The sequence below is a fragment of the Giraffa tippelskirchi genome, chromosome 14 (assembly GCF_054371585.1).
Source record: "Giraffa tippelskirchi isolate mGirTip1 chromosome 14, T2T-mGirTip1v1.2.pri, whole genome shotgun sequence".
NCBI lineage: Eukaryota > Metazoa > Chordata > Mammalia > Artiodactyla > Giraffidae > Giraffa > Giraffa tippelskirchi.
In genome coordinates, this window is record NC_137288.1 from 35,271,571 (window position 1) to 35,285,789 (window position 14,219).

General features: G+C 42.7%; 1 protein-coding gene across 44 annotated transcripts in view; it reads right to left on the reverse strand.

Moving 5' to 3' along the window:
• Positions 1-14,219, reverse strand: part of DTNA (dystrobrevin alpha) — a 433,073-nt gene that overhangs the window by 8,448 nt on the left and 410,406 nt on the right. For all 44 annotated transcript variants that reach the window (XR_014074807.1, XR_014074805.1, XR_014074810.1 and 41 more), the window contains 4 exons: positions 8,162-8,321; positions 6,205-6,294; positions 3,016-3,184; positions 348-480 (listed from right to left, as the gene is read on the reverse strand). Coding sequence is in view for 35 of the 44 variants with exons in the window: in XM_081562501.1 (XP_081418627.1) it covers positions 348-480; positions 3,016-3,184; positions 6,205-6,294; positions 8,162-8,321 (552 nt within the window). In the remaining 9 variants the exon portion in view is untranslated. The remainder of the gene's footprint in view (positions 1-347; positions 481-3,015; positions 3,185-6,204; positions 6,295-8,161; positions 8,322-14,219) is intronic.

Below are 14,219 nucleotides of genomic sequence, written 5' to 3' on the forward strand. Positions count from 1 at the left end.
CAGTATCCACAGATTCTGAATCTGCTGATATGGAGAGTCAACTGTATCTTTTCTTAAAAAGTGTTTTCCTAATGATCTTGGAGGGTCATGAACTATTCATCACCATGGAAGGCTTCTTTTCATTTTGCAGCTCAGAATTTATAGGAACACATGGTGAGTGACAGCTATAAGAAGCATTAAACCTTTCCCTGTCTTAGAATTCATGGACTAAGGAGTCCTGTCAGAATATTCCAGAAAGGGAAGGTGGAAGGAAGGAGAAGGCACCAAGTTTTGGAATAATGTAAAAGATCCAGCTACCGAGGGGCGGGGGCCAAAGTGGTGGGTGGTGTGGTGTGGGTTCTTGGTACCTGATAGGCTTCGTCCTGTAGCTTCTGTTTTAGGTATTCCTCCATCTTCAGCTCGTTCTCCAGTTGCCGGACCGAGTCATCTTCATAGTTCTCATCCTCTGGCCGCACGTAGGGGTCCCCGTCTTCTGTAACCCTGGGAGTCAACCACAGAGGGCGTTTTGGAGCAAATCTTAAAAGGCAAATATGAGTGGAATCCCTGTATTACCGGTAGTTCTGGGTGCACATTTATTTTGTCTCTAATTCACTTCTTTGCTTCGATTTACTTCAATTCAGGATTTTCTTTGACATAATGAAAAAAACTTGAAAGACGCTTTGGAAGTTTGGAGAAATATATGATCAAGGTGTTCTCATAGGCAGCTTTTCTATGGTGGTCTGGTGATCATCGTCACCTGTTTTCCTAGAGTTTACTGGAATGAGTTGCCCTTTAAATGTTTTCCATTCTTAAAAAAAAAGGCAGGCTTATCTTTTGAGAGGATACAGTTTTCCCAATTTGGGAGCTTAAAAAAATGGAGTCCAAGAACACTTTCTATAAGGAAAGTGAGCCCTCTAGTGAAATAATGTCTAAGGATATTTGTTCGTAATTTAAATCTCTATGTGTTCTGAATGTATATAGGCCCACGTACCCATGTGCTGTATTTTTATGGTAGAATCAAGGCTCAGAATATCAGCCAATCAATGTCAGGAAGACTAATATTCTAATCCACAGCTCTTGATCTTAAAAATGTATACTATCTCTGACTTTAAGAAATCCATTTAAATTGTCCAATTCCACCATGAAACAAATGGATAAGAATGATCTCATTCACTAATGTGTGACTCTCCATCTATTCATCCAAGTATATATCAAGTTCTTCCTGGGACTGAACATAAATTCACTACCTAAATCATATGACTAAAATATTCTTGGGCTAAAACACAGTACTTGCTTAGATAGTACAGATATTAAAATATCCCCTAAAATGAAAAAGAGTGGTCAAGTAGAAGTTTCTGGGTTGGAACCTAAATGCCAATGTTCATGTTTATTTATATCTGTACGACATGTACTTGTTATTTTTAGAGGTTTGGGGCCAGCCTAAATAGGTCTGCAAGGCCTCTATAAACTTTCCCTTCCCAACCCCCACAGCCCTGTTGGTAGTCGGTCCCGCCACCAGCCTGCCAGGGAAAGCAGATGGGGTGGCTTTAGCTATAGTCTTGGATCTTGCAACTGGATCAAGAAAGTTTTAGGTCACCACCTTGCAAATGCTCAATTATAAAAAATCACATAGATATGTTATTTACCAGACTGAACTGATCACAGTTCAGCAGTCTGAATAACAAACAAATCAAATAATTCCAAATTACAGAGGGAAGGACAAGAAAGCGAACTACAATTAAAAGCAGCAGCCTCCTGCCACATAAAATTATAACTGTTTTGTTTTGATATTATGCTCTCTGCCTTTTCACAGCTGGCTTTCAAACCATGTCTATTTATAATTTCCCATTATTACTGGTCTTTTTACTCACTCCTTGGATGGAGAGTCAAAACACCAGAAAGGCCTCTGGTTAGTTTCTTCTTTGGGTCTTTAAAACAGACAGTTTATTTTTGCAGACTAGTCTGCAGTTCTTCTCATGTTAAGCACCACCACCCTTCTGTAGTTTTTTTTTAAACTGCTCATCAACTCCCTTTTCCAGCTTCTGGGTGAGCCCCTGTCCATATTTCTCAGAACTCCACTTACTTAACTTTCTTTATTTTATTCTCTTCCCTCCCAAGCTGGGCTCTGCAGGTCTGTTCTTGCTTTGCCTTTGTTTTCAGCTTTAACTTTTTCTGCCTAACTACCTTGAGCTGATCCAAGGTCACGGTCTAGTAGGGAATGTCACTGACCTACTGGCTGCTGTCAAGCTACAGAAACCTAATTGGGTGAAAATCTTTGCAAAATGTCTTTTGAAGGTCAGATTTATACATATTCAACAAGTCAAGCCAATTGGACTTCTTTATAATGAGATTTTTATACATTTAGTTATTCAAATCACAAGTGCATAGATGATGTTTACACTCAGTTTGAACAGAGGCCTCTCTGGTATCACCGGGTCCCTTAAGAGTGAATCTAGTAAATTCGGGAGATGGGATGATGTATCTTCTGAACTAGTCTATGAGTCCTGGGACGCTGGGAGTGATTTTTGACACTGTTTTGTGCTAACTGGTTGAGTGCCTTGGGCAAGCCAGGATCTCAATAAGCACTGGTTGGTTTTCGTTACTGATACTCTGGAAATTGTTAGGAGGAAAAGTCACAATGAGAAATTGAAATGAAGCACCCTTCTACCTGGGCTTCCCAGGGGGCGCTAGTGGTAAAGAACCCATCTGCCAATGCAGGAGATACAAGAGATGCGGGTTCCATCCCTGGGTCAGGAAGATCTGCTGGAGGAGGGCATGGCAACCTACTCCAGTACTCTTACCTGGAGAATCCCATGGACAGAGGAGCCTGGTGGGCTGCAGGCCATAGGATCGCACAGATTCGGACATGACTGAAGTGACTTAGCACACACACACCCTTCTACATTTTCTGGCAGAAAAGGAAACTACATCATTCCTTTCCAAAATGAAAAACTAAGCAACCATGTCTTTATTTTCCTATGCTCCCTTCAGAGTGTTCTGTTACTGAGAAAACACCCCCAGGCAGAAGATACTCACATGTCCCCACGCATGGTGCTCGGGGTAGCTCCACTGTGAAGGTACCCAGGTTTTCGGGCGTGGATTTGTGCTAGAAAAGCTTTTTCAGAGGTTGGTGATGGGACCATATCTTCAAACTGAGTCCGTGCAAATTCAGAATCCACGTTACTATCAGTTTCACTCCCCACCTCTATTAGGTACAATTGAAGAAAGTAAAGAATGGCTTAGATTTTTTTCTGATCAGCCAATAAAGGGCTAGCTTAACATAAACTATCCTGTGCTGTGTAAAACTCTGACCAGTTACTGTACAGAAGTCAAGTAAGTGTTCATTTTCTTTTCAAAATGAGATTGACATTGACATGAATCACCATAAGATCAGGAAGACTCTTGAGAGTCCCTTGGACTGCAAGGGGATCCAACCAGTCCATCCTAAAGGAAATCAGTCCTGAATATTCACTGGAAGGACTGATGTTGAAGCTGAAACTCCAATATTTTGGCTACCTGATGCGAAGAGCTGACTCATTTGAAAAGACCCTGAAGCTGGGAAAGATTGAAGGCTGGAGGAGAAGGGGATGACAGAGGATGAGGTGGTTGAATGGCATCACCGACTCAATGGACATGAGTTTGAGTAAACTCCAGGAGTTGGTGATGGACAGGGAGGCCTGGCGTGCTGCAGTCCATGGGGTTGCAAAGAGTTGGACACGACTGAGTGACTGAAGTCTTTTTTTGGGCTTCCCTGGTGGCTCAAATGGTAAAGAATCTGCCTAAAATGTGGGAGACCTGGGTTTGATCTCTGGGTCAGGAAGATCCCCTGAAGAAGGGAATGGCAACACACTCCAATATTCTTGCTTGGAGAATTCCATGGACACAGGAGTCTGGTGGGCTACAGTCCATGGGGTTGCAAGGAGTTGGACATGACTGAGCGACTAACACACCCACCCACCCCCACACACACACACACACTGTCTTTTTTATCTCAATAATGTTATAAGGAATTTTTGTCTTAGTAACTGACAATTCTCCAAGCATTCTGTTTTTCCCCCTCTTCATTAAAACTGTTGTTACTTTTGCTTAATATTACTGGGTTGCCCAAAAGTCTTGTTTGGGGGTTTCCATAAAGTATTAGGGAAAACCTACTTTAACTTAAGATAAACAAACCTAAAATGGCTCAGACGGTAAAGCGTCTGTCTGCAGTGTGGGAGACCCAGGTTCGATCCCTGGGTCAGAAGATCCCCTGGAGAAGGAAATGGCAACCCACTCCACTACTCCTGCCTGGAAAATTCCATGGACAGAGGAGCCTTGTAGGCTCCAGTCCATGGGGTCGCAAAGAGTCGGACATGACTGAGAGACCTCACTTCAAAATACTATATTCACTTAATATTTCAAAGTACTGTAAGAGTATACACTAATAGTACTTTGAAACATCCACAATGAGAATGTATTCATTTTATTCATCATTTGCTAGGGCAGTGGGTATATGCCACTAACCATGATATATATATTAACTACTGTCATTTTTATCCTATCTGGTAATCTTAACCTAAAATAATAGCAACAATTTTCATTATTTTTAACTGTAATTATAGAGGCTGCCATCTATGGGGTCACACAGAGTCGGACACGACTGAAGCGACTCAGCAGCAGCAGCATAGAGACTTTCAGAAATTTAAATCCAGATTTTTTTAATGTTGAAGTTTTATTTTTACAGTTTTTGTAACCTCAAGTACATGACCACAGTCCAGAAAAACAGTCATATTGCTAGCAGGGCTTTAACGAATAGATGAAATGTATTCCTGACTAGCAAGATATTTATTTACGTATTAACACTGTTAAAGTTTTTAAAACTCTGTAGTATTATTAGGATAAAGAGTATTGCAATTTTATGCTATATATTTTCTGGGAAGATCTTTCTTTAGTGATATTGCAAAGGTGAATTTAAGTTTGTTGTTGTTTAGCCGCTAAGTCATGTCCGACTCTTTTGTGACCCTACGGACTATAGCCCACCAGGCTCCTCTGTCGATGGGATTTCCCAGGCAAGAATACTGGAGTAGGTTGCCATTTCCTTCTCCAGGGCATATTCCTCTCCCAGGGATCAAGCCCTTGTCTCCTGCATTGGCGGGCAGATTCTTTACCACTGAGCCACTTAGGAAGCCCAAATTTCAGTTTAGCTTCATTCAAATAGCCATGCATTCCAAATTAACAGAGTCTAAATTAGTAAATAAGACATTTGACCTTATAAAATAACTTCAGCATCATGTCACCTTGGGTCATGATATATTTAACAGTGGCTAACTTGGAATTCTGGATTTTTAAAAAATTTTATTTTTAATTGGAGGATAATTACAATATAGTTATAGTTTTTGCCATACATCAACATGAATCAGCCACAGGCATACACAGGAGATTCTGGATTTACAAGTCAATTTTAATATTTTTCTTTATTCTTTTCTGCATTTTTCAAACTTTCTACATTGAGCATGTATTTATCATCTTTTCATCAGCAAAATATAAACAGTACTAAAAAACAATCTAATATCCCAACAAAATGTCACATAGATCTTTAAAAAAATCTTTATATACTTGACAATGAGAAGCTCTCTTTTAAACAGGAAGGTTGTTTTTACTTGTAAATACTTGGAATCAACCTAAATATTAAACATTAAATGAATAGTTAAACCAGAGTAGTTTAGCTTATGGTAAATGTTATTTTCTTCTTTATACAATTCTGAGTTATTAGCTATTTTTGGAGTAATAACTAAAGTTAAGAATAGACTCTGATGTTGGGAAAGATTGAAGGCAAAAAGAGAAAGGGGTGGCAGAGGATGAGATGGTTAGACAGCATCACCAATTCAATGGACATGAATTTGAGCAAACTCTGGGACATAGTGGATGACAAAGAAGCCCAGTGTGCTACAGTCCATGGGGTCACAAAGAGTTGCATAAGACTTAGAGACTGAATAACAACAAATAAGGTTTAAAGATAATTCTGAAATTTCCAGAGGCCTTTCTTAAAAGTGTTTACCCACAAAGTTTTAATTATTAAACTCAAGATGGTCTCATATTTTTCACTCAGATAATAAACATCTTAAGATAAGAACACAGAGTTTTCAGGTAAAGAGATTGCACCCAAGTGTTCTATGAGCAGATCCCTAACAGAAGTTGTGGGTCCTCCTGCAAAGAGCAGACAGATAAGAGGGACCAGGGACTTACCGGAATTCAACTCTTTCACAAGAGAGGACATGGTGTTAGTGATGGAATCTGCTGCTACTAGTAAGTCATTCCTTAAATTTCTTCTTGAGCCTTAGGAAAGAATGATAACGGAAAAAAAATTCAAAACTCTCCTTTTCCCCCAATTTTTATGCTGTTGATCATTCCCATTGAAATTCTACAGCAAGAAAACTTCCAAGACTTCTTTTCAGAAGTGCTTTGGTTCATTTCTTGAAAAAAAATACTTTGTGTTCAGGGCAATGGTCTTTGATGTATGAAGACATGGCAACTGATGGGGATTCATACAATTTATTGTTCAACCTAGGACAATTTTACAAGTGAAAGGGGTGGTATTAGTAACAACAATGAGGACTTCTCTGGTGGTCCAGCGGTTAAGACTTTGCTTTCCAATGCAGGGGGTGCGGATTCTATCCCTGGTCAGGGATATAAGATCCCACATGTCTCACAGCCAAAAACCCAAAATGAAACAGAAGCAATATTGTAACAAATTCAATTAAAGTTTTAAAAATGGTCTCCATCAAAAAAAAAAAAAAACTTAAAAAAATGACTGGGTGACCTGGCAGTCATGACTGGGATGGTTGCAGGTAAACCACCATATGTGATCACTCTACTTAAGGATTGCCCTCAAAGATGAAAAGTCTGGTTTTCCCACCAGAGCTGTGCCTTCCCAGCAGCTGCTACTGCTGTAGCCATTACCTGGTGGCTGAAGCACATCAGATTCTGATCTCCAGCACCTCAGCCTCTGCCTCCCAGCAGGGCTCCCCGAACTCCCCCGACTATTTCAGGTACCTCTTGGGAATAGGAACCGTGTGCACCGAATGTCCTCAGGGGGTGGAAAAGGGGCGAGGATTCTTGTTCCAGCTGCCAAGATATGGGCAGAAGATGGATGCCAAGAACCCTGACTTGGAACTTAGGCCATATTTCCCTATGGTTGAGAGAGATGATTATGAGATTTCCATCACACTAAGGGTTCAAACGGGGGCTTCTCTGGTGGTTCAGTGGTAAAGAATACTCCTGCCAGTGTAGGAGACCTGGGTTCGATCCCTAGGTTGGGAAGATTGCCCGGAGAAGAAAATGGCAACCCGCTCCAGTATTCTTGCCTGGGAAATCCCATGGACAGAGGAGTCTGGTGGGCTACAGTCCAAGGGGTCGCAAAGGAGTTGGACATGACCGAGTGACTAAACATTAACAACAGCAAGGGTTAAAAGGATATTTGTGGGCTGGCCTGGGAGCGGGCAAGGTGGACATGGAATAGAGGGCTAAGTCCATAATATCTTTGAAAAAGAGGTTCAAGATTCCAAATACCTGGCTTACAGATAAACTTCGGCAGGAAGAGAAACACCCTCGCAGTACATACAATACTAGAAGAGGCAGCAGTGGGAGAATGCTGTTTGTCATCTTACTTCACTCTCTGCCCTCCTCTATGAACCGTGGGGCCTCACCTCCCAGCCCCAGAACACAGAGGCAACGAGTCAACTCTCTCAGGCATCTGGAAGGTGACTAAGCATCCTTTCCAACTGCCTCCGTGCTCAAGAGCTGGGCTTGTTTACTCTCTTGAGTTTCCTTTCATGTAAAAAGAAGAAAGCTGGAAATATCTTGAAGGATTTTCAAATGGATTACATTCATATAATTTCCTAGGGATACTGTTGGAAGGATTTTTTTACTTTCCCTGAAGGAGCAAAGGCTCATTAAAAAAAACAGGGCAGGGGCAGGGCAAGAGAAGCCAGAAGATAAGATGTTGAAGGGATGAATAGATCAGCGTAGGGAGTTGCTAAAAGGTCTTGCAGGCCTGGCTCTGACACAAGCCGTGGAACAGTCTAGAACATCCTCGGTACTGGCTCTGATAACTGTAGACCATGCAATCCTTGGCGACTTTTTTTTTGTCACATAAAGCAGAACACAGCAAAGTAATCATGATAATAATAATAATGCCACTTACTTTGTGCAAACGCCTCCTGCACGTCTCCCCCTACCCCCGTGAGTGAGTCCTGAGGCGTGTGGGTCGGGGTGGAGCAGGCGGACGCGGACCGCACCGGCATGGGGATGGGCCTGCTGATGGTGTGGCTAGGGGAGGAGCGGGGGGAGCCTGCCCCCTGGGTCTGGAGAGACAAGGCAAGTCATTAATTTGTTTTCCCCAAGAAGATGCCAAATGCCCTTCCCAGTGCCTCTGTTAAATGTTAAAAACCGTGACAGTGGAATCCCAAAGCAGGTGGAAGGTCTAGGTCATGGAGATAGTAATACTCAACTTGAGTTGCAGGTGCAGACAGTTTAGGACCTTATTGGACACAGTCTGCAGTCTGGGTTACAAACCAAAAGCTGAGATTATTAGTATCACATTCACTGTTCTACGTAATATATGAGATGTTTGCCCACGTAATGAAACTACTGTTAAGCAGCGATAATTTCAAGGTGTTTATTTTCTCCTGGAAGGAAGATCTCTACAGAATAAAAAGACGTTAGGAAAAATATTAAATATAAACTCGGAGTCTATTTGGGATGGATGTGGTGTATTGCTCTTCCTAAATTTTCAACCAGTCTGTCCTGCCATCATCTGCATAGGATAATTTATAGTTCCTATCATGTCAGGCTATATTGTGTGTTTTAAGTTTCAAATTAAGACTTAAATGAGGTGTAAATTGTTTAATCCCTACTTTACAGGAAAAGTTACTGTCAATTGCTCTGATTCAGGGATTCAAATGAGGATGAGAAACACAGAAATCTTGGTTTCTAGTTTGGGGGTAATGCTTCCTATAGGAATTGTCTTTCTCTTCACCTATGAAAAAGCAATATTCTAGCAGTAAGAACAGTGGGATTTAAAAATGAGTGAAGAAAAAGGAGAAAACAACTTAAAAGTCATTCTTCTCCTCACTCCAACTCTCAGCAGGAAATCATTCTGAGACTGTCACACCTGGAATTTCACAGGTTTGGCTCTACAGTGAGGTCTCTTGGAAGCATTTTCTGTTTTAATAATTAGTTTACAAAGGCAGTCAAGTCAGCACGAACAAGAAAATGTAAGAAGTGCATATACAACAGATTAGATGTTCACATAAATTGCACTCCAGTCCGTTGGGGCTGGCCAGGGAGAGTGAGGAATATTTCTCTGCAAGCTCCCAAGATTCATCATCACCCCATTCAAACCCCAGACATGCACCACCAGAGCAGCGCTCTGGAATATTCCATTTAGGTCTTTGCTGTGGGTTCGGCTGCTTGCAGTTAAAACACACAACATCAATCCTGTAAAATGCCATGCTGTTAGCTTTCCAGGGCTCCAGCATCACACATAAAAGTCAAATCTATAAACTGAGAAAAATCCAAAATTAAAAATGAAGCAAAACAGAAAATAACTCATGTGATGCTTGAGGCACTGAGGATTCCACTCTTTCATTCGCAACAGTACCTTGGAGTGGCCCGTGGGGCCCAGAGAAGAGAAGCTTGCCTGCTGGTGATGCTTTGCAGCCCCTTGCCCCAGACTTCTCCAGGATGGACCTGGTTTCTCCTAGTGAACTTGGGCAGCTCAAGGTCATTATGGTGACCCCTCTGCTGATGAGCTACCTAGACACCTCCCTGTATCTCACACCAATAGGAAGTGACTTCACCTTTGAGTCATACTTTGTCATGTACAAAAAGTTTTCACATACATTCCCACTGGTGTCTCTCCATGACCTACTGAAGTAGGCCCCATTATGCTAAATGTGCCGTCACGGACCACAATGCTCAGAGAGGTGAAAAGAATTGTCCAGGAGATGGGGCTAGAGGGTCTGGGCTGGGGCCTGAGCTCAGGTGCTCTGCCTGCCCTGGGCTGTGGATGGCCTGGATGGCCTATGGCTGGTGGAGGGTCCCTAAAAGGAGACAGGTGTGGGTCAGTTTCTCTGAGGTCAGGTGCCTCTCCCTCGCAACCCTCCTGTGCACCCTTTCTAAGACAGGGCCCTTAGCAGGGCTCCTTGCCCCTTCTCATCTGTTGTTTTTTTTTTTTTTTTTTACCAAGGATCCAGATGCAGCTGGCAGGAGGGACTGGCAATGGGAAGCCGGACAGGGGGATTAAAGGAAGAAGCTTTCTCTTGGCTACACAGGGTGGGTTACCTTCTCTACCCTGGAAGCCACATCCTCTTCTGTGATAGGAGGTTCACAATAATAATAAAACTCCATTCTCATATGCAGTTTATAGTCTCTAGAGCATACTGGCATGCCTTGGTTTGCTTTATTCTCTCACTAATGAGTGCTAGGCACATAGTTGCTTATGTCTCAATAGCAACTGCTAGTCTAGAAAGCACCTTAATCCCATCTACTTCACTTAATCCTCTCAACAACCACTTGAGGTATGAGTACTCCCATTTTTCAGGTTAGCAAGCTGAGGCCCAGAGGTCATAATTACCCAAGGTCTCTGAGCTAGTGAAGGACAGAGATGGAATGGACTCCTGGTCTTTAGGCCACAAGGCCAGGGTTTTCCTACATTACCACAGCTACTTCTCAGGATTGTGGGCACTGTGACCAACCTTCGCATGCTTCCATCGGTGTTTCAAAACATACTGTCACTAATGTTGAAAGGGTGAGCTACCTAAAGGCTCAGAAGACGTAGGACAAGGATACACTGGGGAGTGTGTTGGAGCAGTGGTCTAGGGCTTTCTGCTGGGCCAGGCAGCTCATGGAGAGCAGTGTGAGTGCCAGGGTGGCAAAAGAGCCTTCAGGCTGTTTATCAATCAGTTCAGAAATACAGGCCCCCCCGTCTCTTATCTGCAAATGTGAAATCCAATGGGCTACACGTGTTGTTTCATAACTGATATGAGGCTACTTATGGGGTGTCTGCACTGTACTGAGTTTCTAAAACTAGATTCTGAGTTCTGGAGCATCTCTGGATTCAGTGATTTTGGATATGGGGCTGTGAGCCTCTGTTTCTGTATCTGATGGCTGTACTGGGGCTGTAGTGCATGCCAGCCCTGCTCACACCTGTGCCACTGGGCTCTCTACCATACGATGCTCCCGGGGCTGCTGCCAAAGGGTACCACAGGGCACCACACCACCTTTGGGTACCACACTGGCTTCCCCTCTCCCTGCTTAACACCATGTCGCCAAAGCCAACTTTTCCTACCCCTTTCTGCCTGTTTCCTGTCTTCAAAACTCCCATGAATAGTCTTGTGTTAAGAGAAAAACAAGTCTGTGGTTATGCATTAAGGGAAAAACAATTGACTGAGTCTAAATTGCACCCATGTGTGAATGACTAACAGCTACTATCTCCTAAATGAATCTCTAATTGGTGCAATTATAAGCTGTCTGATTGTGTGAAGAACTTAGGTGAATGATGCTGAAGTAATTAGCCCCCAACTAAAATAAATAAATTTATAAAAAAAAAAAAAAAAAAAATTCAGCTGCATCTTTTCCCATCTTTTCCCCCGTCATGACCAGCCTTTACCCAGACCTGGGGGTAGAATCCTGGCTCCCTGGGTTTTCAGGGCCCACCTCCCTCTGTCAGGACACTGGCCAGTTTGATGCATAGTAAACACCAGGGGCTTTGCTGGTGGCTCAGATGGTAAACCATCTGTCTGCAATGGGGGAGACCAGGGTTTGATTCTTGGGTCAGGAAGATCCCCTGGAGAAGGGAATGGCAACCCACTCCGGTATTCTTGTTTGGAGAATTCCATGGACACAGGAGCCTGGCAGGGCTACAGTCCACGGTAGGGCGAAGAGTCGGACATGACTGAGTGACTTACACTTTCACTTTCAGACTTACTGCTGGGGACACCATCTCAGGCCTTCCTGACTGCTGTTCTTGCTGGACCACTAGGCAGTTGCCTCTTGGCTTTGGGGTAGAAGAGTGAATATGTTAGAGTTTCATTTTCACAGGTGTATCCTATAGAGAACTGTGACCTCTGGCCTGGTCATGAGGCATGGCTGTCGGCTAACAACTTTAGAAGAGTTAGAGTGAATAATCTCTGTGAACATCCTTTCCTGGGAAATTACTCGGTGATTAATGGAGAAAAGACTTAAGGGACAATGGTCCATGCGGATCAATATATAGATTTCAAATTCCTGAGGGGAGAGTTGATTTATGGAAGAAGGAAACCATACATCATACTTGGCAAATTTAAAATAGCTCTATTCCCAGAGAATAAATGAAAAATTCATTTCTACCCTCCATTCTCTGAGAGTCCACTCAACCTGCTGTTGTATCAATTTTTAAAAAGTCTGACAAGATCCATAAATTTTCTGATTTTTTTTCCAGGAAGGATTTGGGTTTCTACTCCATCCCAGAAAGGAAGGAGGCTTCAGGGGAAGTGCCCAGTGTCACTTTGTGGAACCAGCACCGTCTGGAGGAACGGCAGAGCAGATGGTCAAAAGACAAGGGGAGGTGGTACTATGGACTCTCCCCTACCCAGGTCACCCACTTCCCGAAAGTCAGCCTCTCAGGTTTGGTGGAGAATGCAGCACAGTCAGGCCTGCCTGATTTTACGTGGCTACCTGTTTAGTGACATTCAACCCTCTTCTCATCCTTTCTTCCACACCACCCTGATTATCATCACAGGGCTTCACGTGGGGGTGCAGATGAGGTGCCTAATTGTGACTGGTCAGACAGGAGGCACCACGTGCCCCGCGTCTTACAGCAGAGATTTTCAGGCAGAAAAGAGGAAGTACTGGGGAGCGGAGAGAAGAGCATTCTAGGGCTTGGAGTATCAGGGGAAAGACATGGGGAGCCTGAGGGGTGCTGCAGACATGCTGGGGAGGCCAGTGGGGTTGATACACCAGGCTCGCTGTGAGGAGTGGAGCCAGGTGTGGGGGCCTCCAGTGTCATTAAAGGGGCTTAGCCTTTATCCTGAGGATCATTTTGTAAGATTTTTTTAAGCAGAGAAGCAATTTTTACTTTTCAAGAATTAGTTAACAATTCCTAATTTAAAAGACGTGTGAGAGATAGAGAGAAAGAGGAGAGAGACAGAGAGAAGAGGCGAGTAGAGAGAGAGAGGCTGGGGAGGTATGTTTTTGAACACGGAGTTCAGTCCTAATATTACAGTCGATTATTTCTGATGTGAATCATCCCCACCCCTATTCATTTTTAATCACTCACTACTCCATAGCCTACCCACCAGAGAAGACAAGCAGGGGAAATGATGGAAGGTGAACCTAAACTGGTGAAATCTATTATTTCTGACCTGTGCATATTTCACAGTATGTTTGGAAGAAGCAGGAACCCAAGTGACCGTGATTTCCCCAGTCAATCGGGCCATTCAGTTGTAAGCAGAGAATAGAATGGAGCAGGAGATGGAACTGGGAATGATATGTGACTTTCTTCCCCTGATTGAGACACTTAGCTAATGTGAGAAAGAGTGTCTGTGTGTGTGTGTAAAATGTGGGTCAAATTAGAAAAGCTTATATATTCTGATGTATATGTGTATACATACATACGTACATTTATCCTTATATCTGATAGGCACAGAGCATTTTACAAAGTGCTTTTACATCCATTATCTTTTAAAATCTCTACAACAACCCCGAGAGCCATGTATTATCAGTATGTTTGAGATGAATTGCTAGGAAGTTCATTGACTTACTCAAGATCTTAGAGCTGTGAGTAAGGAACTTGGACCACCATAACTCAGGGCTAACTCCAGTAATCTTTCTAAGAAAATTATTATTGAGATCTTACTTTCTGAACTCAAAGTCAGGATACTTGATTTTAGACCAGGTCATGGTATTTGGCACTGGAAAGATACTAGAAACTCGGGAACATACCGTCACTGCTATTATATCCCAGCCGCCTTCATTATTAAACTTTTTATGAGTGTTCTTTTTATGGTTCCTTCAATAAATCTTAAAAATACACAAAGAAGAAAGAGGGTAGGATAATTTCGACTCAAGTTTGTAAAAAAATTTATTGCTTATGAGACCATAATCATCATCATATTATATTACAGGCACTATTTCTTTTTTTAAAAAATTCATGTTCTTTTCTCAAGGGGAATAAATTCATGCATTACCTCGAACAAGGAACAGTATAAGTAGGAATTATA